The sequence below is a fragment of the Mesocricetus auratus genome, unplaced genomic scaffold (genome assembly GCF_017639785.1).
Source record: "Mesocricetus auratus isolate SY011 unplaced genomic scaffold, BCM_Maur_2.0 Super-Scaffold_100015, whole genome shotgun sequence".
In the NCBI taxonomy this organism is placed as follows: Eukaryota; Metazoa; Chordata; class Mammalia; order Rodentia; family Cricetidae; genus Mesocricetus; species Mesocricetus auratus.
The window spans coordinates 62,532,442-62,557,400 of NW_024429198.1; the positions used below are offsets into that span (position 1 = coordinate 62,532,442).

Here is a 24,959-nt window from a genome sequence, read left to right on the forward strand (position 1 = left end):
AACCTGAGGGAAAGTTCCCTCACCTCTCGACCTACGGAAATGATAGCCATCGAGCCTCTGTCATTAGAAGGGGCTCCAAAATGTTTTAGCCCAGCAAGAGAATGTTTTCATTACTGTGTTAGGGGGCCATCCTTTACCTCTGGGGCATCCAGAGAAACCTCACATATACCTTGCAAAGCTCAACCTGTGGCTGGTTATCTAAAGTCACCACAGGCACACTCTCCAAGAGGTTGGATATCCTTACTCTTGCTCCCAGGCACTTTGCAGCTTTCACTGGGGGATGGGGAAGACAGACAGACAGCGCCATGGGCTTTGCCTTCCCAACCTGAATGCATCTGTAATCAATTCCTAGGAATAGTCTGTTATTTCTTAAAAGGAAGATCAAGACAACAGCAAAAACATTGTTCTTCAATTCTTCAGCTGAAAATATGATTACTTATATCCAGATGTCTAGATCCATTCCAACTGCAATAACAACATATCATAAACTGGGTGGATCATGAAAAAAACGTTTTTCAAGCATTTCTGGAGGAAATGGCCAGTCCAATAACAAAAGTGCCTGGAGGTTTGACATCTGGTCTAGGCTGCCTTCTTACTGCCCATACATGACAGGACACATTAGATAAACCACGAATGACCTGCTAAGGTCGTTAGTTGGAATAGGTAACATAAACCAGATATTTGGGTGGAGAAAGTCCCTGTATGTGAAACCCTCCCTTTTCTATTACATACTACGCCACCCTTAGGGGCTTTTCATATAACCTAGATTATAGATATCCTAGTAACTACTTCCAGCTGCAAAATTCAAGTGTCCACTCCACTTAGCCAACGTGGAACAATTATTTGAATGTGCCCATCTGGCCTTGTTACTGTAATAAAGGCAGGTACCCATTTGTACAAGCCACATAAGAGCTGCAACCATTTAGATGCCGCATGCTTCCACAAAGGCCCTTGCACTTAAAACTGGTCCTGGGGTGCTATCTAATGGGAGGCACACAGGTCACTGGGGAACATGGGACTCTCTGGTCTTTTCCCTCTCTCTATTTTTTGGATCAGGAGGTAAGCAGGGTCTTGGTTTTGTTTTTTTCCATCACATGCTACCCCTCTAGTATGCTGCCATTACCAGAGGCCCAAGGCTAGACTACTGGATGCTAGACTAGAACTTTCAGACCTGTTTGCCAAAATAAACCTCTTCTCTTTAATCAGCAATTTCCTCGGGTTTGTTATTATAGCAATATAAGGGTGGAGATTTCAGATAAATATTTAGCAGTATTCTCGCGAATATTATGAAACATTGGCAGACTAGTGTGTGTTAATTTTACTTTCCAGGTTTACATTTTTGTTTTTGAACAGTCCAAATAGTTAAATAACATTCTTTAAATTCAGATACATAAGCGTTTGGTCAGTACTTGAGGTTAAAGTAAGTTACACAAACAAGATCAGTGGCCAGTAACAAGAGTCAAGAAATCTTTATTGAGATATACTCCACTGTAATTTAAAAATATACACTTTATATCATAGTTCTTTATTCTAATCACACACACACACACACAAACACACATGCACACACAGATTCACAAGATGATAAACTTCCTAAAAATGGTCGGAAAATAATGCATCATTTGTTGGACTGTTAAAAGATGAGTTTTAATACATTGCAGTATGTCTAAAACCTCTGGGAACACAAGGATGGGGAATGTAAGTCCAGTCCAGTGCTTTAGAGTGAAGCTCATGTTCTTCTAGGCTCAGACCTCACCACCCATACTTCCAGAAGCCCAGTGAGAGCACGCAGGAGCTGAAGCGTAGTTTAGTCCCCGGTTTCACAATAAAAGAAACAGAGGAAGGCGAAAGAGGCTGGAAAAGTGACCATGGATGTTTTAAAGAAGTCTTCATTAAATCCAGATCTCCATTAGCTTCCCTGGTTCTGTTACCTTCTCTGTTGGGTTCAGAAAGTCACAACATCCATTTAATTAAAAAAATTAGCATCTGATCCTGAAGACGCTACTTTGCTCTTGTAAACGTAAGAAAGCTGTGATCGACACCAAAGGGAACTCTTAGACCTAACGGTTCCAGAGACAACGAGGGGCAGAGACTGCATACAGTGTTTTCTCCTCTTCTCCAGAACCTTGGGTGCATTTTCTACCACAGGTTGTTCATTTAATCCAGTATTAGTCAAGCGATCTTCACGTAGAAAAGAAAGGAAGATGAAGGGGAAAACAATCTGCTAAGGGGAACAGTTTTACACCTGGGAACCCCCAACTTCAAGCACGCCCACTGTGAGCACGGACCAGGAAAGAGACCCCAACGTTTACATGTAATACTCCAGTGGTTTATGGGAAGAACTGAGAACACTGCAATCCATTATCTTTTGTTGAGTATTGCTTTAATCATTGAAGAATAATGAAGAATTTTCAACAAATATTGGTATTTTCTACCAAAATTTCACTTACATGAAGGTAATATTATGGCAAGAATTTCCAACACACACATTTCCTTAACAAGCTATAAGCTACAGGAAACAACTACAGTAATGTGGTAGGTGATACTTTTTCATGTCCTTCAATATCTTATCAAAAGTTACTTTTAACAAAAATAATTTTGAGGCAATAATTTTTAATTTACTGGGAATAAATAATTTATTTATATTTCTAAACTACTTATGTCTTATTCAGGAAGCCCTGGAAGTACTAGGCTATGAATACTTCTGTTTAAGAAAGCAATTCATGAATTGCCCACTTCATCTTATGCCAAGACAAATGATACACATACTGTAGAATTGTTCATTACAATAGCTACAGGCCTCATGTGACTAATGAATGCTTCAAGTATGGCTAGTCTACAGCAGTAAATAAACATACTACTTCAAAGAATTAACAGAACCCATAAGGTATCTCAACAGCTTATTTTTAACATCAGTTACATATTGAAATATATTAGACACAGTGACTTAGAAAACACTGCTAAAATTAATTTCAGCTGTGAATTTTTTCTGCATATGAGTGTCTTCTCTGCATGTATGTTTATGCACTGTGTGCATGCCTCGTGCCTGCAGAGGCCGGATGGCACCAGATCCCCCAGAACTGGAGTTTGGACAGTTGTGAGCCTCCATGTGGGTGCTGGAAACCGAATCAGGTCTTCTGCAAGAGCAGCGGGTACTCTTTAACTACTGACACCTCTCCAGCCTCTGCTAGGATATTTTAAGTTACATATATGGCTTGCATTATTTTTCTGTGATAGCACAGCTACAGAAGCAGACCTAACTATATGCTAGTGTCATCTTCCTTTTACAGCATTTTTATATTACAATACTTGAGATAAACACATTAAACATATAAATGTTCCTGAGTTTAAATTCACACACACACACACACACCCCTCTCTACTCTTAAAAACAAAACCAAACAAGTTCTAATGTCACCTTTCTCATCCCCTTCCTGTACTGGCAACTGGGATACTCTGGTTAAATGAGTATACACAGCAGACACAGACAAAAAGGAATCTTGTGGTGGCAGAAATGCTCCAAAACTGGACTGTGCTGATGGGATATATGAGAGATGACATGTGAGAGATGACATGTGAGAGAGAGATGACATGTGAGAGATGATATATGTATGAGAGATGGGTATATGCGACCTCCTACTCTACACCAGTAAAACAGATGAAGTTACAGGAGACAGAGTTAGCAACTAACAATTAACAGCTTTCCCTGGACATTATCAACTGCCTTTTCTTTCCCTATTGCAGAAGAGAAAAGTTGCAAAGAAATCCAACAGTTGAAAAGTTACAATCAGTTCAGACAAGGATCTTAGAGGTGATGAACTTAGAACACAGACAGGCCTCTGGGGGAACTGCTTCTGGTTGGTCTTGAAAGCATTACTTCAATCAAAAACCCAGAACGCTGATGCTGCCACCTTTTGCTCCATAAATATTTTCACCATCAGATACAAGAAAGATTTTTTTTTTTGGTTTTCGAGACAGGGTTTCTCTGTATTGTTATGGAGGCTGTCCTGGAACTCCCTCTGTAGACCAGACTGGCCTCGAACTCAGAGATCCACCTGCCTTTGCCTCCCCAGTGCTAGGATTGAAGGCGTGTGCCACCAACACCCGGCAAGAAAAATTTTTTAAAAAGAGTAAAACCAACTTCACTTCTGACTGTCAAAAAGAATGAGAAGACTTGAATTTACACTTAGAGAAACAAACTACTGCAAAACAGACCCAAACCATGCACCTGAGCCGTTCCCCATGCACCTGAGCCGTTCCCCATGCACCTGAGCCGTTCCCCATGCACCTGAGCCATCATACACTTTGGTGGGCCTTTTTGCGACTTGCCTGCCTGAGATTTTTTTCCAGAGTTCACTTTACTCCATATTAGTCAAAAGGAAAAAGCAAACCCATCAACCAAACAACAAAACAACCAACCAGGAAAAGGGAAGCGAAACACATGCCCAGCAGAGGAGTAGAAATAGCAACACAGAAGGAACGGACACTAAACAACGAGACGGCTCACAGAAACACAGATACAAAGCTACGTGTGGAAATGAAATCACCACAGATTTCTACTCTAGAAGTAAACCAGGTAGATGTTCAAAAGTCAAAGAATGATCTGGAAAGTCACAGTCATAAAGGAATGTTCCCTTAAGACAGCCCCATGAATAGTTCATTCTAGTCATACCAGGACATCCAAAAATCCCACTGAATCTAAGGACTCATTTGTTATAGCTCCAGACCAATGTTGCAAGTTCAGTGATTTTTTTTTAAATGGAGTATGTGTAGAGCAGTCAATGAACTTTACTTTTTAGCAATGACCTTCTGATGGTGATGGGGTACCATCAGCTGTTTCCTATGCCAGCTACTGCTCAGTGTGATGTCATCAATGTATATCTGGCTGTTTTTAGTCACTCCCAGAATAAATGGCGCATAAAGACACAGGTATGTTTTTATAGGCTTTGTAGAACATTACCTAGATACCAATTTAAACTGTATTGAACTGTGCCTATGGTTACAAGAATGACTACTCTCTTGTTGCTTGTGGTCTTTCTAATACATAAAATAGTACAAGTCAACAAACAATGGACTTGATCTTTACAGACTATGGAGGAATTTTTCCTTTTGTTCAAGCTATTGGCAAACTCACATAACATAACAAGAATAAAGCACAACATTTACATTAAGAACCATAAAATTTTTACAAAATGTTCAAAAAGCTCCAAAATAATGTGAGTAGTATTGTGCTTACACACCTTGTAATTTCCAAGCAGTCAAAGACTTCCTCCCAAGCTGCTACTTCACTTTGTGAATAGACCACACTAAAGGGTCCGAGTCTCAATCTTGGAGTTTCACCCTCCCCATTCCTAGACACAATTCCACAACAAAACAGGGTGCAAACAAAAGCTTAGGAAAATTTAAATGCCCTATTTACACAGCTACTTACTTTTAATATAAAATGAGATTGTACTATGGAACCCAAAACACCTCCAGCGTTTCTCCAGGCTGTGCAGCAGACGGGGCTGCTGACGCTTGCAGGTCATGCAGCTGAGGGCAAGAAGAGGCTCAGCAAACCTCAGCACTAGGAGCTGAACACATTAAGCCTTTCGTAAGGCTTTTCGCAAATCACCATAGAAGTTGGTTAAAGTGCTTGCCATTGCTGTATCTACTGCAGACTGAGGGATCATGCCACGCAGATCTGTCTGAATGTAGCCTGTTAAGAGACTCTGGCTTGGATTGTCTTTAAGTGGAACACAAAACCAGCCACAGGGATGGTTATAGCCACGAACAAATTCTGGTCTCGTTTCACTCCAGTCAAGACTTACTCCTACAAGACAGTTTTAAAATAATATCATTAATAGTAATAACTGGTATTTGTCTAAAACTACAATTTTAAAAATATTATCAGTTTCCTTGCTTAAATTCTTAGCCATACTAATGAAAACCAACCCCCAGGAGGGACCACAGCAAAATGAGAATGGTAACTACCAAAGAGAATTCTGGTGCAGGGTTGACAGATAATGGGGAAAATTGAATCCCTTCAGAATAGATGATGTAATATCATCTTGGTAACTCCTTGGAAACTAGGAATCTTAGTTGCAGCAGCCAGGCCTCAAAGTGACAGGAACAAAATGTATGGTGCCATAACTATTCCTTGTAGGCATGACTATTCCCAACTTTAGTATTCACTAGTAAAATAAACAAGTAGATAGCAACTTACAAGTCAAGTTTATACTACATATATCAAAGTATTAATTTACCTACACATTTTAAAAATAGGAGGCTTCCAGTGGCAGCATTTTTAATTAAAAAAACAGTATATATATCTCAAGTCTACCATACACATGTGCATACATGTATACCAAGAAACTGTTTTGAGACGCTTAGACTGAAATGTCAATTATTGGATCCCTTTCTCAGAATCAGTCACGTTATCTATTTATGTTATGCATGAAGTAGAGGACATTTTGTAGCTGTGAATAACAAGTTATCAGAAATGGTTGAGGACTCATCCTTAAACAAGACATTTATACTAGAAAGACCCACGGAACATTCTAGTAGGGGGAGGGGCTTGCTACAGGCAGAACAAATAGTGAAGGGCTGCAAAATGCCATCCTCTAAGCTCAATACAACTGCTGCAGTCTTGAACTCACAACTCCAGTCATCTTCACGGCCCTGTCAGCCCCTGAAGGAAGAGGCTCATGGGATGCTGCCTATCCCTGCTGAACCCTGACAGATGCTGGGAAAGGGCCATTTCAGCTGTGTGCAGACTGCTGAGCCCACCAGGCTCCAAACAAAATGAGGAGACATAAGTGTGAGAAAGGGACACATAAGAAAAATCTGGGTAGACAAGGTCGTAACAGGGAGAGGAAGAGTAGTCAGCATGCATTATGTCCATGGGTGAAACTGCCAAAGAACAAATTCAATTAATAACAAAATGAAAAAAATGTGGTAATATGCAATAACATATATTCTCAATTAATATATGTTGTCATAAATTTATGCTATTTAGTTTGCCATCCATTCCCTAGAGTTTAGCATTTAAAAAAATAGCAATAACTGAAGATTAAAAATATACCTTATATGAAAGGACTCGGGTAAAAACTTAAATATCTGGAGTAGACTTAAAGAAAGAACAAGAATTTTAGGTTATTACCACAGGATAAAAGTCCTTCTTGATAGCCCACAGTATAGGAGAAATCAACAAACTCTCTTGGGGAAATAATATTCAACAGTTGACCAGCAGTGGTGTAACGCATCACACAGCAATTCTAGAAAGAAAACAGGCAGATGATTGGTGTCATCTCAGACACGTAGAGTCATCGGCATATGATTGGTGTCATCTCAGACACGTAGAGTCATCTACCAAGAGCAATCTCTAGTAAGAACTGACACTCGTTCAAAATGTTTTGATATAAGAATAGTAATCCTACAGTGGTTTCAAAATGGATAATCTCTTTTCTAAATGTCAATGATACTATAAAAACATGATGATATATGAAAATACAGAGATATAATCGGTATCTAAATCTGTAATTAGAGAAGGCTAATTCAATTAATGTAGCCAAGTAAAAACAGCTAACAAGAAGGCCCTTTGACTAGATAATTGTCTGGTACTTAAGGCAATGTTTTTTTTTTTTTTAGCTCTGGCCTTTGATTTTAATTGAATATAGCTGGAAAATCTACATTTAATCTAGAAACCTAAATACAGGGATGGTGTTTTTCTGTCTTTGAGATTTTAGACCCTTAATAAAGACATAAATAAAATAAAAGGAGAAACGAGCTTTTGAAAGGCAGCACAAGAATCTCCTGCAGGGTCTTTGCCATGACTACTATTAGCAAGGATATTAATGCAATAAATGTATCATATACAAATGTGGAACAAATGTGGATACTCACCAATGACGTGTGGTGTCTCTGTCTGTCTGTCTCTCTGTCCCTGTCTCTGTCTGTCTGTCTCTCTCTCTCTGTCTCTCTCTCTCTCTCTCTCTCTCACACACACACACACACACACACACACACACACACACACACACAGCCTCTGTAGTAATTTTCCTAAACAGATACCTCTTCAAAGTGCTCCAAAATATCCAGTGATGTCATTAACCGGTCCCAATCCAAGCGCCACGGTCCTGGGCGTATGTGGTCTATTACACTATTGACAACATCATCCATAACACCTTGGGCTTTGTAGCTGGAGAACAATAAAAGAAACAAAGGAAAATGAAAAATTTCAGTGCAGAATTAACATTGAAAATAAGAGAAAAACTTTTTAAATTTAAAACAATCTTATTTTACATTCTGGTCCCAGTTCCCTCTCCCTCCTGTCCTCCCATCCCCCCACCGTCTCCCCATCCCACTCCTCAGAGAGGGTGAGGCCTCCCATGGGGAATCATCTAAGTCTGTCTCCATGGGGCAGGACTGAGGCACTTCCCGCTGTATCTAAGCTGAGCAAGGTATCCTTCCATAGGGAATGGCCTCCAAAAAGGCAGTTCACGCACTAGGGATAAATACTGGCTCCACTGCCAGCAGCAGCATAGACTGCCCACGCCCAACTGACACCCAAGTTCAGGGGGCCTGGTTCTGTCTTATGCAGGCTCCCCAGCTGTCAGTCTGGAGTCAGTGAGCTCCCACTTGCTCAGGTCAGCTGTCTCTGTGGGTTTCCCCAGCATGGTCTTGACCCCTTTGCTCATCACTCCTCCCTCTCTACAACCAGATTCTGCTTCTGCTTCCATCACCTACTGGATGAAGGCTCTAGGATGGCATTTGAGGTAGTCATCAATCTCATTATAGGGGAAGGGAACTTAAGATAGCCTCTCCACTATTGCTTAGATTCTTGGTTGGTGTCATCCTTGTGGATTCTGGGGATTTCCCTAGTGCCAGGTTTCGCGTTAACCCCACAATGGCTCCCTCTATCAAGGTCTCTTTCCTTCTCTGTCCTTCCCTCAACTGAACCTTCCTGATCCCCTCATGTTCTCCTCCCCCTTCCCATTCTCCCTCCCTCCCTCCCTCCCTCCCTCCCTCCCTCCCTCCCTCCCTCCCTCCCACCATGCTCCCAATTTACTCAGGAGATCTTGCTCCTTTCCCCTTCTTGGGAGGGGGGCCATGTATTTCTCACTTAACGAAGTTTTTATAAAGGAAAGATATCCTAACAACTTGTCTAATTAAAAAAATTTCTACCAATTATTTTATCAAAATATGTCCTTTGTCCTCAAGCTAATTAGTTCTTAAAGTTGTTAAAGCTATACTACATCACCATAAACACAGTGATGTCCCAAACTTCCATGAATACTGTCCTCTCCTTAGTATTCTCAATTCTCAAACACTAGTGCATGTATGTTGTTGCCTGACTCATTTTTCCTTTTCCCTTTCCCCTCCATACTCTCCCATATACACCCCACTGCCCTTTCAAATTCATTAATAGTTGTGCGTGTGCGTGTGTGTGTGTGTGTGCGCGCGCGTGCGCGCGTGTGTCTCCTAAATACAACATGCTCAGTCTGCACGGTACTCTGTGTGTGTGTGTGTGTGTGTGTGTGTGTGTGTGTGTGTGTGTTTCCGGGCTGACTATTGGTACTGGAGAACTACAGACGGAGCATGCTCAGTCTGCACGGTACTGTGTGTGTGCTTCCGGGCTGACTATCTGGAGAACTACAGACGGAGCATGCTCAGTCTGCACGGTACTGTGTGTGTGTTTCCAGGCTGACTATCTGGAGAACTACAGACGGAGCATGCTCAGTCTGCACAGTATTGTGTGTGTGTTTCCAGGCTGACTATCTGGGGAACTACAGACGGCGTCCCCGCTCTCAGCAGTCCTTCGTTGCTGTAGTTCTTTGGGCAGACCTGACGCCTCCTGGCTTCTCCCGATCCAGTTTGGCATGTCGCTGTCCTTGTTGCGCTCATGTTTAGGGATACATCTACAAAACAACTCCTATACCTAAGGCTCAAGGAACACTATGGAAGGGGAGGAAAGAGGATCTGGGCGTTCGCAGTGAGGCTCTGTCTCCTTGTAATGTCAAAAACTACACCCGTAACGCCCATACATGACTACACTGGTTTTAAGAACTTTTTAGTCATGGAAGAGATGTATATAATACATATAAATGGGATAAAAGTTATTAGAAAAGATGATATATATATGTACATATATACATACATACGTACACAATTCCTTTAAAATTAATGAACTGATAACCCAACAGAAAGAAGCTGGGCAAAGCACATGCTAAGATAATCTGGAAGGGGAACAGATACACTCAGCATCACTGCTATCGAGTGAACACTAACAAGACAGCATTTTATTCACCCCTTAGATTGCCATCAATCTGAGAATGGTGACAGGTCTTTCCCTAGAAAGCTGCATACTGTCACAAACTTGTATGCAACTCAGAGGGACGCCAAGAAGCTCCTTTCTTAAGTTCTCACTGAATCACTCCCGCCTTTCTCAATGTTATTCCCCTAACACAAAACCTTGGGAGGACCCCGAGAGGAAGCATGGGGGTTGGCAGAGGGCAGGCAATGCTGCGCTCCTTTGTACTGAGTGAGGCCCCCTTCAGAAGCATGTCCCCTCACCCCCAAGCTGGACCTGCCAGCTGTGGAGGTGCGGCTTCTTCCCTAGATACATTTTTCATCCACATTTAAGGAGCAGAGACAACTCTTTTACCTGGAATATGAATTAGCCCTTCGTTTCTCAAGAAACATCTATTAAGTCTCAGTAGCACAGAGCTCTCTTAGCACTTTCTGTGCCTTTCAATCCCAGCTGAAAGGGCTGACCTAAAGGACTAATTCCCAGACAGACGGCCTACAATGCTGATCCAACTTCACTGCGCCATCCATGTCAGCAATACTGTACCACTCATCTTTCTGGAAATAGACTAAGTGGGACCAGCAGCCTTTTTTTTTTTCCAGACAGGGTTTCTCTGTATTGCTTTGGAGCCTGTCCTGAAACAGCTCTTGTAGACCAGGCTGGCCTCGAACTCACAGAGATCCGCCTGCCTCTGCCTCCTGAGTGCTGGGATGAAAGGCGTGTGCCACCAACACCTGGCCAGCAGCTTCATTTTTAAAAAGGGCTGAGCCCTAAGGATTTGAACATTTTACTTCACTCCCATATGGCAACTGTCTATTCTAACTTTTTAAAAAAACCAGTATGCTTTTCTTGACTATAGGCATACTTCATGTTCAACTATCAGAATAAAAGGGAGAAGAATAGTTATTCATATACTACTATTTAGAGATGAATTCTGTCTTAGTCACAAATTACGAGCATTTTTATATCATTAAATAATCTTTTAAAACACAATTAAAGTCTACCAACATTCTACCAAGTACAGATATTTTCATAACTTACTATCAAGATGCCTAGTTCTTAACATTCATAATAATGCCATGATGAAACATCAAATATCTAAATCACTATTATCTTACTGATGGGATCTTCAATGTGAGTATTGCAATAGGATGCTAGCTGGGTGTAGGAATTTATACACTCAGGAAACGGAAGCACAAAGCACCACGTGAGCATGAGGACTGACCTACACAGTGAGTTCAAGGCCACCCTGTCTCCAGGCATTTAAAAAAGTCCTGTAACACTTAGCAATGTACACTGTTAGAAGGGTCATGTATGCCATGCTATGAAATTCAGATTTTTATTTGCCTACTGCTATTATTGATGGCCAATGCAATGTGGCCATTTTAAGGCTTTGAATTTATATGATCAATTTGTTTCTCAGAAAGTTTAAAACCCATAAAAATAAAAGCTAAATTCTACTGTGATCATGTGATATAATGTGTGAGTTATAAAACTGAGAATTTACTTACAGATACCCACTAAACTCTTCTGAGGGTTTTCTCCAAACTGTTACATCTTTCTAGAAAAATATAAACATTATATGGTGATAATCACATAGGTGGAATCTTATACGCAAAATCAATTCTGTAAGGTTAGAGCACTTAATTTGCATTAAAAACAACTTAAGCAATTTTTCAGAGCGAGTAGTTACTTATGCCACAAAGATACCTGTATTTGAATTTCTTCTGTATCACTCCATACTTATACAACTTAAAGATTTTCCAGTAGCTTAGAGATTCAAAGACTTTAAATTTCATTGGCAGCACTATATTAGTGGCTATTGTTTTTTCTTCATTCCAGTCTTAGCTATACACTAGTACTGACACATTTAGTCTACTCTATTGGGAACATTGTATGTTTCATCCTCAAACTGCCCATGCCTTTTTAAAATTAAATAATTTCACATTTATTGTGATTACTTTATCTTGAATTAGCTCCTACATCTTTTCCTCCATCACTTCCCAACCGACTTTAAATATAAAATTACAGACCTAGAGGAGAGGCTGGCTTCTGTCAAATGCTAACTGGCCCCTCACAAACTCTTGACACATCTGACATGAGAACAAACTTTCAATGACCATGCTTCCTTAAACTCTTCCTTTGTTGACCGGGAAAACTGTTCTTTGCTCTCATTGCCATGAACCAATTTTCAAGTCCAACAAGTAAAGTGCTAATGGGTTCCTTCCTTGTCAAGACACCCCACCATTCCATCTGTAGAATTATTCATTGCATGTCCATTCAACACATCATTTCTCATCCATATTTTTCCTACTACTTTAAAAGTCATCAGACAATTCACTGATCATACACTAAATACCCAAACAGTAATTACATATATTTACCATTTTCTTGGCAACTCGCCACTTATCTTCTTCAATGCTATGATAGTGGATCAGAGTGTTTTGAAGTTTAGTTGAAAAAGAGGCAATATCAGACAGGCCTTCCATTTTGATCTTCCTGTTATAGAAACCAAGATAAATCAAATCGTTATTCAGAATAAGCTCTCCTGGGGGAGCTATAGAGGACAGCTGTACCTGCACTCCAGTCCCAGTGAACTGACCAGGTACTCTGAGAGCGAGCAGGAGCTGGGTATAAGTTTTCCCTGAGAGTCTGAGATCAACAATCTACAGCCAAGGACAATAAGCAGACCTTTGTCATTAGAATCACTCCTATAAAGTAATAAAAAGAGGCAGATGGAAGAAGAGGGAGGAGGTGGCTCTCAGGTATTCCAGCTCTTCCGGAAGTTCCAAAGTCCACACTCAGAGGCCTACTTAGAGCTTTGCTCCGAAGGAGAATCTCTATATGTCCAGCCACATCTTAGTTTATTATTAAAGTGACATTGATTCCCAAGGGCTGGGATTCACCCTTAATGGTTAATAAAGATTCCTATTCACACCACCATCCCTCATTGCCTAGTGTCCTATTTCCTAGGGTTTTATATTCCTCAGTCTAAGCCTGTCAAGACTTTTGATCTTTGGACTTGGTTTTTCCTCCGCCTGAACTGCTAGGTTCCAAACTGGAGCACGTCTAACTACTTGCAATGCCAACTGCTGTTAAAACTCCTGTCCTTACCAAGACTTGTGCAAGTTACTGTTTTATCTTTGTTGCAGTCCTCATAGTGCTTGGCAGTGTCTTAAGCTGATTTAACCACCTCACCTAACTAACAGAGCAAAGGTCTCTGTCATTGAATATGCCTCTCACCCAGAACACTGAGTGGCTTTCAATATCACTGTTGACATTTTCCCCCCACATACAAGATCCTTTTATTACTTTTTTGATGCCAAGATACTAATTCTTGGCATAATTCCCACATCATCCTTGCTCTTTCCAAACCTGTAAAAGGTTAACAGAGGAAAGCTGTCCATTATAACACCATCAAATCACTGAAAACAGAACCAGGAAAAACTTCATGAATAATTCTATCTTCCAGCCAGAGCCCAGAACTATTAATCAAAAAACTAAAGGATACAGAAATAAATAAAAACTGTAGCCAATATTTAAATATCACAATGTAGAGTATAGAACCCTCAAATTCTAAAATTAAGTAGAGAGATGAGAACGTATACATGAAAAAACTCAACCTAAAACTTGAGATCCAGAAAAGTAATATAAACTTCTAAGTATAGACTACACCTATCCATGGAAAGTGGATGAGCTCATTCCAAAAGTCTACCACTCAAGAACCTGCCAGCTTAACAACCAGTACAGTGACCGTACTCAAGGGTGTGGTATAAGCAAGTGCAAATTCTTGGCCAGCTTATAAAAAAGAAATGTACCCAGTACTGGGACATTGTGATTAGGTCACATTCCTTAAACTCAGAGGCGCCCTGCTAGCTTCCTGTGGGTGGAAGATACGAACTTTAATTTTTTCAGAATTCTCTGATAGAAATCAAATGAAATGGAAAGCCACTATCACCATACTCAAACACTAGCTTTGTACAAAGCCGGTATGGAAATGTCAGCAGTACAAGCTACCTATAAAGATGAGAGTCTGGAACTGTAACACACTTGCCTCAACAATTATTCACAGGTACTCACCGACATAAGACGGTATGTGCAGCAGACCGTAATTGCTTAATTTGGGTTAGCTCTCCCTCCAAGTGTTTTCTTACAGTCCACACTGCAACTATTCATTTATAGGCTATCATTTAGCTGTTGAATCTTTTGGAATATAAGGTAGAGCTGTTGAGGGCTGTGCTCTTTCTGACCAGCATGATGTAGAAACCCAACGAATAAAATATGTATTGCCATTAACACCAATCATCTGTGAACTTCTGAACACAGAGACTCCCCATTATCATGAAGAATGAACAGCTTCTCAGGGTCTACTACTAAGTATTCACCAGTATCCAGTTAAAAAAAAAAAGTGGAGATAGATAGAACCCAGCTTTTGACTTATTCTGTCTCTTAAATCTCTGTGGCAATTAATGAAACTCTAGAAACTGATTAATAGTCTCTTTAAGGTTGCTGAAGAAGGAGGCAGAGATTAAAGTAAATATAACATCAAAAGTTCTCTTTTAATCCTTGAAGTGTTTCACGCAGCAGTTAGTTCCTGCACGGAAGTCCAGAATAAATAATGGAATTGCCTGGGTTTGGATGTGTGGGTCTGAACGCCTCTCTTAAACATATTCTAGAATGGCTCTCCCCTGATAAAATGCCCTCCTGCCAACGGCAAACCCAGAAACGGCTTTAAATACCACTTTGAATTTCCTCTTACTAACGAAATCTTTTATCCCTTGACGTTGTATCAGAAATTTCTCCAACCATAATAAGCATCAAAGATAAGAGGCACCAAACTCTATCAACCTCACACAAAAGGTCATAAATCCTGTCAGTATCAGGCCAAGAGTTAATTATTGTCCACTTTATATCTTTTTCGAGTTAACCTTTATGCTTATGTTTTCTCTGTCCATATTTCTGGAGGGAAACTACGGGGGCTTGGGAAGATTTTCCTGGTGCTATGTATTAGCAACAAAGTCTTGACTAACAAAATTCCAGTTGTTCTCAACTATATGCCTCAATGAAATAGCAATAGGCTCTCTTTTAAACACAAGACATTCTAGGACCCGCAAAACAGCTCAGTGATTAAAAGTGCCTGAGTTTGACCAAAAAAATGACCCCCAAAGTTGTCCTCTGACATCCACACATATCGCATGAGCCTGGCCATGTGTGCACGTACACACACACACACACACAATGCACAAAAGTTTGAAAAGAAAATGCTTTAAACATCCCCACAGCTATTTGTTCTTCTACACTTACTAAAGACTTTCAAGCATCTGAACTTTTAATCTTCCATTATTCAACTAATACAGTTTTTACGTGCATCATGTCAATCTGGAAGCCACACACTTTCTTCAACAAGACAGCAAACTAAGGCGCTATCAAATTATACGTTCCAACATAAAAAAAATGTCAACAAATGCTCCATCTCCAATCTATCTTGAACCACCAGTTTAACTTCTCTAACTCCAGTTAAGTACGGTAGCTACGCACTTTTTGATGCTGGCACGAGAGCGCACTTCTGCGGTGTGCATAAATGGCCCCCTTTCAAATGCTCGCCTGACAGTCTTGACCCTCCCCACAACGGGCAAGGCTTACATTCCAGAGACTCCAGTAGTCTCAGCTTTGAGCCTAATCCAGGGTTCAACTCGTTAACGCTCTTTGGCCCTCGTTGTGGGGCACTTTTTAAAGTAGTTAACGCCCTGTGATGTGGGCTGGTCCTTTCTGACAGTTTTACACGGTCCCGTCCGTGGGATTACCACGACAGCCTGAAGAGCCTCACCCGGCCTTTCCGCTACTCTGCAGAAAGGGAAAGCTGCTGCCGTGGGGGAAAAAGTCAAATTATTCGTTCCGGATTCCAAAGGCAAACAGGTGAGGGAGCAGAAGTTCCAAGCCAAGCCCTTTGACCCGAGTTCACGGGTCGACCTGAAAAGGCTGGCCCCGCAGACCCCGCAGACTTTACGTACTGGAGAGCACGCACTTGAGGCCGTCTCCCCACCTCCCGAGCCCGCAGACCCCCAACGCCCTCCCCTAGGCAGACACGGAGGCGACCCGCAGCAGCAAACTTCCCTGAGTTACTAACTACGGGGACTGGCAAGCTACTGAGCAGCGGGGAAGAGAGTCTCCTGGGGGACCCTGTGCCCCCGTGGAAGCTCCACGACAGGACGTGGCCCTGGCACCCCTCCCGAGGACCACGCCCGCCCTGGGGACCTTCCCCACAGCTCTGAGGTCGCCGCTGCCCGGGTGAGGACACTGAGGCCTGCTCGGCTCGCTCGCGGCTGTGCTTCCAGCTCCGGTCTCACCCGCACCCGCCCGCCCGCCCGGCCTCCCTCCAGGCCGTTACCTGGGGATGCCAAGGCGGCCACCAAGCGCAGGACACCGCCGCCGCCGCCGCCGCTGCAACCCCGCGCTTCGCCAAGCTCTGTCCCAGCCCGCCCAGGCGCTGCCCGCAGCAGCCAATGGGCGCGGGGCGCCTCCCGGCCCCAGCCAATCAGAAGGCAGCAGGGGTGGGGAGGTGGAGCAAAGCGGCGGTGGGGGTGGGGCCGCGCCCGCAGCCCCGCCCCTCCCCGCGGACCCTCGGGGCGGGGGAACCTCCGGGAAGTGGTAGCCAGAGCAACGTGTGCTCGCTTGGGATTGGCTGGCGCCTCGGCGCCCGGGGTCCCGATTGGCCGCCGAGGATGGACCGATGCCGCGTGGGTCTGGGCTGGCCCGAGCCGGCCTGGGTTCCCCCCGGGGGCGGGGGAGAGAGTGGGTGCGGGTTTGCCCGTGGGCTTGGGCCGGAGCCCAGGGTGGCGGGGATGGCCGAGTGATTGTGGAAGGTTTGTGCCGCGCGGCTGCGGGGAGGGGAGGAGCGATGGGGAGGGAGACGGGGCCCACAGCCCGCGTGGTGAGGACCCCGGGGCAGGGAGAGGGGCGGCCCAGGCCAGGCAGGACGCCTACCCCGGTGAGCAGAGCCCCGGCGCCCCGGCCGTGGCTGTCTAGCCTGGGGCTGCTGCCACCGCCGTGCTAGGTGGCCTTTAGCCCCCATCGGTGTTTTCTCTCCCGAGGGCTCAGAGAACACCCTTGGAAGTGGAGGAGAGGTGTTGGGCAGCCGCGTTCACCGAACCCCACGGTCCGGTTTCCATCCGCCCTCACGAGAGAGGCGTTCGAGCGTTGTGTGTAGCCATGAACTTAACCCGTCTGATGTGATTCTCTCGCCAGGTCTGGACTCTGAAGGTCAGGCTGTTTGCAAGGTGACCTAGCTTGAGAACTCAGGGCAGGAAGGCCTGCTGCGGCTGTTATTTATTTATTTATTTATTTATTTATTTATTTATTTATTTATTTATTTATTTATTTATTTTAGTTTTTGGCGGACCTGCAGTGAGAATAAATAAATGCCATCCTCACGTTTTAAACGAGCCTTGCTAAAGACCACTTGCTTAGTGCTCATGCGTCTACACCGGCTCATTGAAGCCATCGAACAATTCCCTAAGTGGGCTTTTTTAAAAATTATTTTTGAAGTTTGCAGGGCTTTGCTGTTGTTGTTTTTCTATGTGCGTGGTTGATTTCCCTGCGTGTGTGTCCGCGCACTACGCGGGTGGTGCACGTATTTATTGCCCATGGAGGCCAGGTGGCCAGAAGAGGTTGTCAGATACCCTCGGACCGGAGTTAAGGACCGACCACTCTGAGCTGCTACGTGGGACTCCGATCCCTGTATTCTGCAAAAGCAATGAATAAATTCTTAACCCCTGAGCCACCTCTCCAGCCCCAAGATAGGTGCACAGTAATGATCACAGATCATAGGTCCTGAAGCGCTTAGTTACTGAGTAGCGGAGGTGGAATTTGTACCACAGCTGGACAAGACGCGAAAGACCCAACCCTGGGTATTTACGCCATTTGACAGTCAAGAACAACAATTTGGGGAAAATAGGAAATGTCTGTCATTCTTAGAATTTAAGGCAGGAGACACCACTCAGCAACTCTGCCTGCGTATTCTCCCAGAGATGCATGGGAAATGTGTTAAAGCGGACTTGACTCTTCTTTGAAGGAGAACAGCATAAAGTCATAACATCACACGTGCACACGTCTGATTTCTCGTCTCTGTCCAGGAGACTTTGGTCTCTTTTTTTCTTTGTTCTTCGTCTTTTGTCCTGTGGTTTCTCAGTTAGAATGAAGTTAAGTAATCGGAAACCATTGTGTCTATCGTTGTGGAATCTCACTAAAGCAAGACCTCAGGTTCAGAAAAAAGAAAATATATTACTTGACCCTGTTATTTAAGGGTTTTCCATGCTCCATGGGCAACGTTAAGTGTTTTTCATATGTTAAACCACTTAATCCAAATATAAATGTGATAACAGACTTGTGTCCTTACCCATATGGAGGAAGTACAGCACACAGGGAAACGGAAATGCCTTACAAATAGCTTGGAAAAATGAGAAAATAAGGTTTCCATCTAGTGTTAAAATATAAAAGAGACGACATGTAGAAGAGATTTGATCAGCTCTGTGGAAAGTTATCCTAAAGGTACAAAACCATCTTCCTGACAAGCCCACTCATCTGATTTAATGTCTGAACATACCTAAAGAAAGGCAGAACATAATTCTCAAACAATATACCAACAGTTTCACAACTGTAAGCAATAAATCTAGAAATAGAATAAAATGGCACATAAATATCCCCAGCTCCCTGAAATTAAAAAAAAAAGCAGTTCCCTAAAATCTATGGTCCTACCCAGCTATGATACGTATGAACTACAACCAAGATCAACATGCCAAGATATACCTAAAGGTACAATAGTGGTGCCCACATTATAACAATAACCAACATGAATGTAATTATACTCAGGCCTGCTTAACAGAAGGGAAATCATGCCTGGTACTGCAAGCCTAATCAACCATGTATACCTATTGAGACCATGGATCTTAGAAGACCTGCTTCCTTTGGTTTCTGGAACCAGTATAATTCCTAACTGCATTGTAGATACCTAACCTTTATACCCACAGATAAGTGTAGAGTCCATCCCTCACCAAAGAAGCTTTCTCCCTCCCTCCCTCCCTCTCTCCCTCCCTCCCTCCCTCCCTCCCTCCCTCCCTCCCTCCCTCCCTCCTTTCCTTCCTTCCCAGTAAATCAATACAGAAAGCTATACAAGTCAAAATGCAGTGAGCAATTGACTGTCCAAACTCAGCTGATGACACCGCCAACACAACTCTAGCAGCAAGGCTCAGGGAACTTCTTGGAAGAGAGTGTAGAAAGACTGTAAGAGCCACAGAACCAGAAGTCCACTGTGAGATTGTGCCTTCTATCTACGACGGGAAGCTACACCCACAAAGTCTCAACAACATGGCGGCCTAAACAAGACCTGAGCAATCCCAACAGCAGTTGACATCCCAATGCAGATGGGGGACGTCTCACTGGGGCTTACTCCTTGACAGTTAGTACTGCTGAGAGAGGGAGGAGTCTTCCACAGGAGCAAGCCCTCTCATTGGTTATCCAGTACCAAGTGCTTAGAAGCATTCATACAGGCAACACTGAGCCATTTTATTTCATATGTTGATTAATTTATATGTATGTGTAAGAACAATGTTTAAAGAAGAGGTGGTCATGAATTTGGGAGGGAAGTAAGCATTTTATACTGAGGAATAATGATAATAATAAAATTTAAAAGCAAGGAAACGAAAGAAAAATTAGGTCAATGGGATATTATGTTAAGCTAAAAAGGCAATGAGAAATCAATATTATGGAGAAAAAAACTTAAACATCTGTACAGGAGAATATATAATACACAATTATTATTTATATAATTACATAATACATAGAATACATAAGCAAGCATAATACCAAATGAAACTCTGCCTTTCTTCTGGGTCTGTGACCAGTGTAAACTGCATTTTGTCCCTAGGTCACTGAGGGCTGGAGCTGTATTTTCGCTGAATCTAAGCAGATTCTCCTACTATCAAATACAGTAATGTAAACTTATTTCTTCCTTTCAACTATTTTATAGAGCTTCAATGATTAACACACTTTCAAACCTTTCTGGTTAAGATATGCACTTGTTTATACTGATATTTTGACCTCTTTGGAGATAAAAGCCTCCTGCTAAACGTTTCTCAATGTCTGAACCGGTTTTTTTAATATACCCAGTTCAAGAGATCATATCTGATACAAGTAACTATGCCATAGGCAAAGGTTTGCTAAGGTTTTTAAATATACAATTGGGAATCCAAGTGATACAAAATAATTGATTTAAAATTATTTTTCAGCAGAGATTCCTTTGAGACTAAACTTATGAATCCATTTTTAGTAAGAGAAGTAGGTCACAGACCGAGGACCCAGGAGTAAGAGACGCCATAGGTAAAATATCTGGCATAGCTACTGAATACAAGCTGGATTCTTTGACAGTTCCTCCTTGGGGACCACAGGAGAATACCCACAGACTCTCAGGAATGCCAGCGAGACTGCAGATGTGAGGCTCTGCCCACAAAGCAGCAAGGAGAGGCACAATAGTCAAGTTCAGAGAACCTTGAAGGAGTTTCTGTGAGAGCCTAAGAACTGCTGCTAAGTTCCAGAGTGAAATTTACTTAGGTAGTATTTTCTTGAAAAACCATCATCTCAGCTAAACCACGAGTTTCTCTGAAAGAGCTAGGAGTCTGAATTCTGCCCATCTGTGGATTGACACCTGTCACCTCTCTCTGTGTCTGTCTGTCTGTCTGTCCATCCGCCCCCACCTCTACCTTTCACTCTCTGTCTCCTTCTGTGTTTCTTCTTTAATCTTTACTGAGCTAACAGGAAAATGTTAGCCTGGGCCTAGGTCTGCTGGTGTCCCATGAGGATGACTCATTACCTTACTTGCTGTAAGAAATTCACTGGAGTAGAAAGTTCATCAAGTCACCCCCAGGACTGACGTGAACACTTTCCCATCATGTGTGTTTCGTTAAAAATGTTGTATACATGCAGGCAAACAGAAGTAAATTACTGATAGTCAATGACTTTGACAGTTTTGAAACAGAAATTCAAAGTAACCGAGGAAGCATAAAAAAAAGTAACTTTGCAAGGCTGGAAGACACAGAGACCAAGCCTCAGAGATCCGTCCAAACCTGGAGAGTGTCAAGAACGACAGAACCCCAGGGCCTTCGGGAGACTCCCCCTTAGTGTCTCACCGTGACTCTTCAATTTCTGTAATCCTCCTTTTCTCCTTAGGAAATCTCTTGGCTCCCAAGCTCCTGAGGCAAGAGCGGCTCCTCTTGCTTCTCTAGTGTATTTAGATTTTCTTTCCTCTCTGGCTCCAAGGCTGTTTTCTGTTTCAAAAACAGTCCAGACAAAATGTCTTGGAGGATTGTCTCTCAACAACTATTTACCTGATGCTTATGAAAGATTTCTAAAATTTCCCTTTTCTTTTTGCTTCGCTTTAATTAAAAAAAGTTTTTGTTTTTTATTTTTAAACCAAGATCTAATAAGCATATACAAAGTAAACATGGGTGAAGGTGTGTGCAGTATTGAGTGAGTCTGGGCTTTCTGGAGTTCTGAGAATTCCAAGTGTATAATCCTATCTGAAGTTCAGAGAAGGAACCTACATTATTACATTAATTTCAGCCTGAAGGGTCATCTGTAAACTTAGGTGTTAGTTAGAAGACAAAAGAAGAACTAAAAAAAGAAATTGGAAAAAGGAAGAGTGTTTGTTGATGGCCTAATTAAAAAGATATGTCGGCTGGAGGTCAAGATGAGCTTGGGACAACTTTATCTCCATTTTAAGTTATTGGGAATCGAAAAAGAATTTCAGTACTGAGTAAAAGAAAGGTGGGTTAGGGGTGCTTCTTTTGCTTTGACCTTGCAAAGTAGGACGTCTGTCATGAGGATGAATAGTACATGAATAGATAGCCTACTTCTGGCTCTGCTGTAACTCAGTCAGTAGTAACAAAACCAACAGAGTGATCCTAGATTTCTACTTAGCTGCCTATCACCTTACATAAGCCAATAGGGAAATAATTTATTTCCTTTTGTGGAAAAACAGCAGTAGGTGGATATTAATAGCTTCCTGGGAGAGTGAGTTGAAATATTGAAGCAAGAATCGGGAAAAAACTTGATACAGACAACAAAGCGGTGACTGGGTTTGACTTTAGGTACTGTTTCAGAGTCAGCTCTATGCTTTGGAGAGGCACAAAGAAAGGTGACAAGCCATATATCTTCTATTCTCCTATAGGTGTTATGAGAGCTCACTTTTTCCTACTCTTGTTAACCCACACAATTCCTCTTGGCCTTGTTCTTAGCGGGGCTGTTGCATTTTGAGCAGCCAGCCACTAGAGGGCGATGATGCACGGGAGAGAAGCACAGGGATGCATTCTTATCCACCTGTAGTTTTTGGCTAGGGTGGCCTAACTGTTCCTGTAACTCTAAGCAGGGCATGGTCCAGCTAACCAGTCTACCAGTTACTCTGGCAAAGGGATAAATTACCAGTGGCCGGATGACCCAATTCTATTCAGTGTGCTTCACTCCCTAGGGGAAGTGTTAAGAAAGTAAAGAGATTGTCATGATAGAGTTGCTGGCCTGTGGTGTACAGTAACCCTGGGCACGGTCACTTGTCTGAGTTTCAACAAGGACGAAAAGCAAGGTCCACAGAACGAGACCATGGCCTTCTGCCAATACCTGAGTTTTTAGAGTTATTCAATTCCAAAGCCATGTGTCACCCTGAACCTTTATGTATGGAACTGACTGCATCTCTGTTTTGCTTCAGAAATGTTTGGAGCTCATTTTCTCTCACATAGGATAAAAGACTTCCCGTGATCAGAGACTCCCGCTCCTGTAACACGGTCTTCCTTGGTGTTCCCAGCAGTGGTCTGAGACAGGCGACGGCCGAGTCTTGGGAATAGACATCCTAACAGCAGCTAATTCTGGAAGAAGGGCCTGAAATGTGACACCTGTGTTTAAACAGGCACGAGTAGTTCCATCATCCTTACACAGCTGTTTGGAGCGGATATTTCAGTATAGTCAAACATAAAATGATCACTGCTTTTGCTGTTTATTACAAGTACTTCAAATATCCAAAGTCATGTTGGGTTCAGTTTTCACAAAGCCAAGCTGTCCTATTTTATGCATTTAGTTTCTATGAAATCTCCCCAGATCCCTCTTTTGCATAGTCCATTTATTTTTCACCAAGGTCTATATGTGTGTGCTGCAATCGTCTTTGTATACTATGTATGTGCAGGGTTCATGAAGGCCAAAGGGTGCTGGATCCGCTGGAACTGCTGTTCTAGGAGTTACGACCTAACTAATGTGGGTGCTGCCAGCCAATCCCAGGCTTCCGTAAAGTCAATAAGTGCTCATAACCACTGAGTCTTTCCCCCAGCCCCATCCTAGATACTTTTTTTTGTGTTTTTTTTTATTCTCCAGATTTATTTTGGTAAAAAAAATCAGATATAACCTTTCAAAAATTACATTAATGTTTAACATGCATTCAAATAACTTTCTTTTTTTCCAGTTTAAATTTAGATAAGAAACGAGGTTGCTTCACAAGTCAGTTCCAGGTCCCTCTCCCATTCCCTCCCCTCCTCCCGTACCCGCCCCCCAAACCCCCCCCCGTTATCCGCTCATTCCCCCAGGGAGGGTGAGGCCCTCCATGGGGGTGTCCATAGTCTGTCATTTCATATAGGGCAGGGCCTAGACCCTTCCCTAAGAGTTCAGGGTGAGAGTGCGCCTCACATTGTTCTATGGGAGTCCAAAGTCCGTGTGTATACTTGGGATGGGTACTGATCTGCTGCCCAAGGCTCAATAGGTTCCCTAGGCCTCCTCACTGACACCCAAATTCAGGGGGTATTGATCAGTCCCATGCTGGATTCCCAGGCTGATGCCTGGGATTCAAGAGTTAACCTTTGTCTGGTCAGCTGTTTCTGGGGTTAAACCAGCCCAGTCTTAATCCCTTTGATCATCAGTCCTCCCTCTCTGTTACTGGCTTTCTTGAGTTACTGGCTTTCTTGAGTTCAGCTCAGTACTTAACCAGCCACTAAATGAAGTTTCTGTTTCTCAGACTCTCTGGCCATAGGATTGTAGGCTGGCACTCCCCAGATCTATGTCTAAAATCCATATATGAGAGAGTACATGCCATGTTTCTCTTTTTGTGACTGGGTTACCTCACTCAGGATGGTTTCTTCTAGTGTCATCCATTTGCCTGTGAATCTCATGATTCCATTATTTTTTTCTGCGGAATAGTACTCCATTGTGTAGATGTACCACATTTTCTCTATCCACTCTTCGGGTGAGGGACATCTAGGTTGCTTCCAAGTTCTGGCTATTACAAATAAAGCTGCTATGAACATAGTGGAACAGACATCTTTGTTGTATGAATGGGCATCTTTTGGATATATGCCTAACAGTGGAGTTGCTGGGTCTTGTGGTAGGTTTATTCCCATTTTTCTGAGGAATCTCCACACTGATTTCCAAAGTGGCTGAACCAGTTGGCACTCCCACCAGCAATGGAGGAGTGTCCCCCTTTCACCACATCCTCTCCGGCATAAATTGTCATTGGTGTTTTTGATTTTAGCCATTCTGACAGGAGTGAGATGGTATCTCAGAGTTGTTTTGATTTGCATTTCCCGGATGGCTAAGGATGTTGAGCACTTTCTCAAGTGCCTCTCAGCCATTTTAGACTCCTCTATTG

General features: G+C 42.7%; 1 protein-coding gene across 2 annotated transcripts; it reads right to left on the reverse strand.

Annotated features, from left to right (window-relative positions):
* Positions 1 to 1,454: 1,454 nt before the first annotated feature.
* On the reverse strand, positions 1,455 to 16,775 carry Stard4 (StAR related lipid transfer domain containing 4). 2 transcript variants are annotated; one of them, XM_040758049.1, is made up of 6 exons: positions 16,677 to 16,775; positions 12,673 to 12,787; positions 11,800 to 11,849; positions 8,053 to 8,179; positions 7,142 to 7,256; positions 1,455 to 5,812 (listed from the first exon to the last, which is right to left on the reverse strand). In XM_040758049.1, exons 2-6 carry the CDS (start codon positions 12,775 to 12,777, stop codon positions 5,583 to 5,585), a joined length of 627 nt encoding a protein of 208 aa, XP_040613983.1. In that variant the 5' UTR covers positions 12,778 to 12,787; positions 16,677 to 16,775; the 3' UTR covers positions 1,455 to 5,582. The 2 variants fall into 2 exon arrangements, with proteins under 2 accessions (XP_040613983.1, XP_040613982.1); XM_040758048.1 differs by lacking the exon at positions 16,677 to 16,775 and adding an exon at positions 15,932 to 15,955.
* Between the last annotated feature and the right edge of the window lie 8,184 nt (positions 16,776 to 24,959).

Coding starts and splice junctions, on each gene's coding strand:
- Stard4 (XM_040758048.1), bottom strand. Junction 11,850..12,672: donor GGCGAGTTGCCAAGAAAATG/GTAAATATATGT, acceptor ATATTTTTCTAG/AAAGATGTAACAGTTTGGAG. Junction 7,257..8,052: donor TTTTGGAGCACTTTGAAGAG/GTATCTGTTTAG, acceptor TTTTCTTTCTAG/AATTGCTGTGTGATGCGTTA.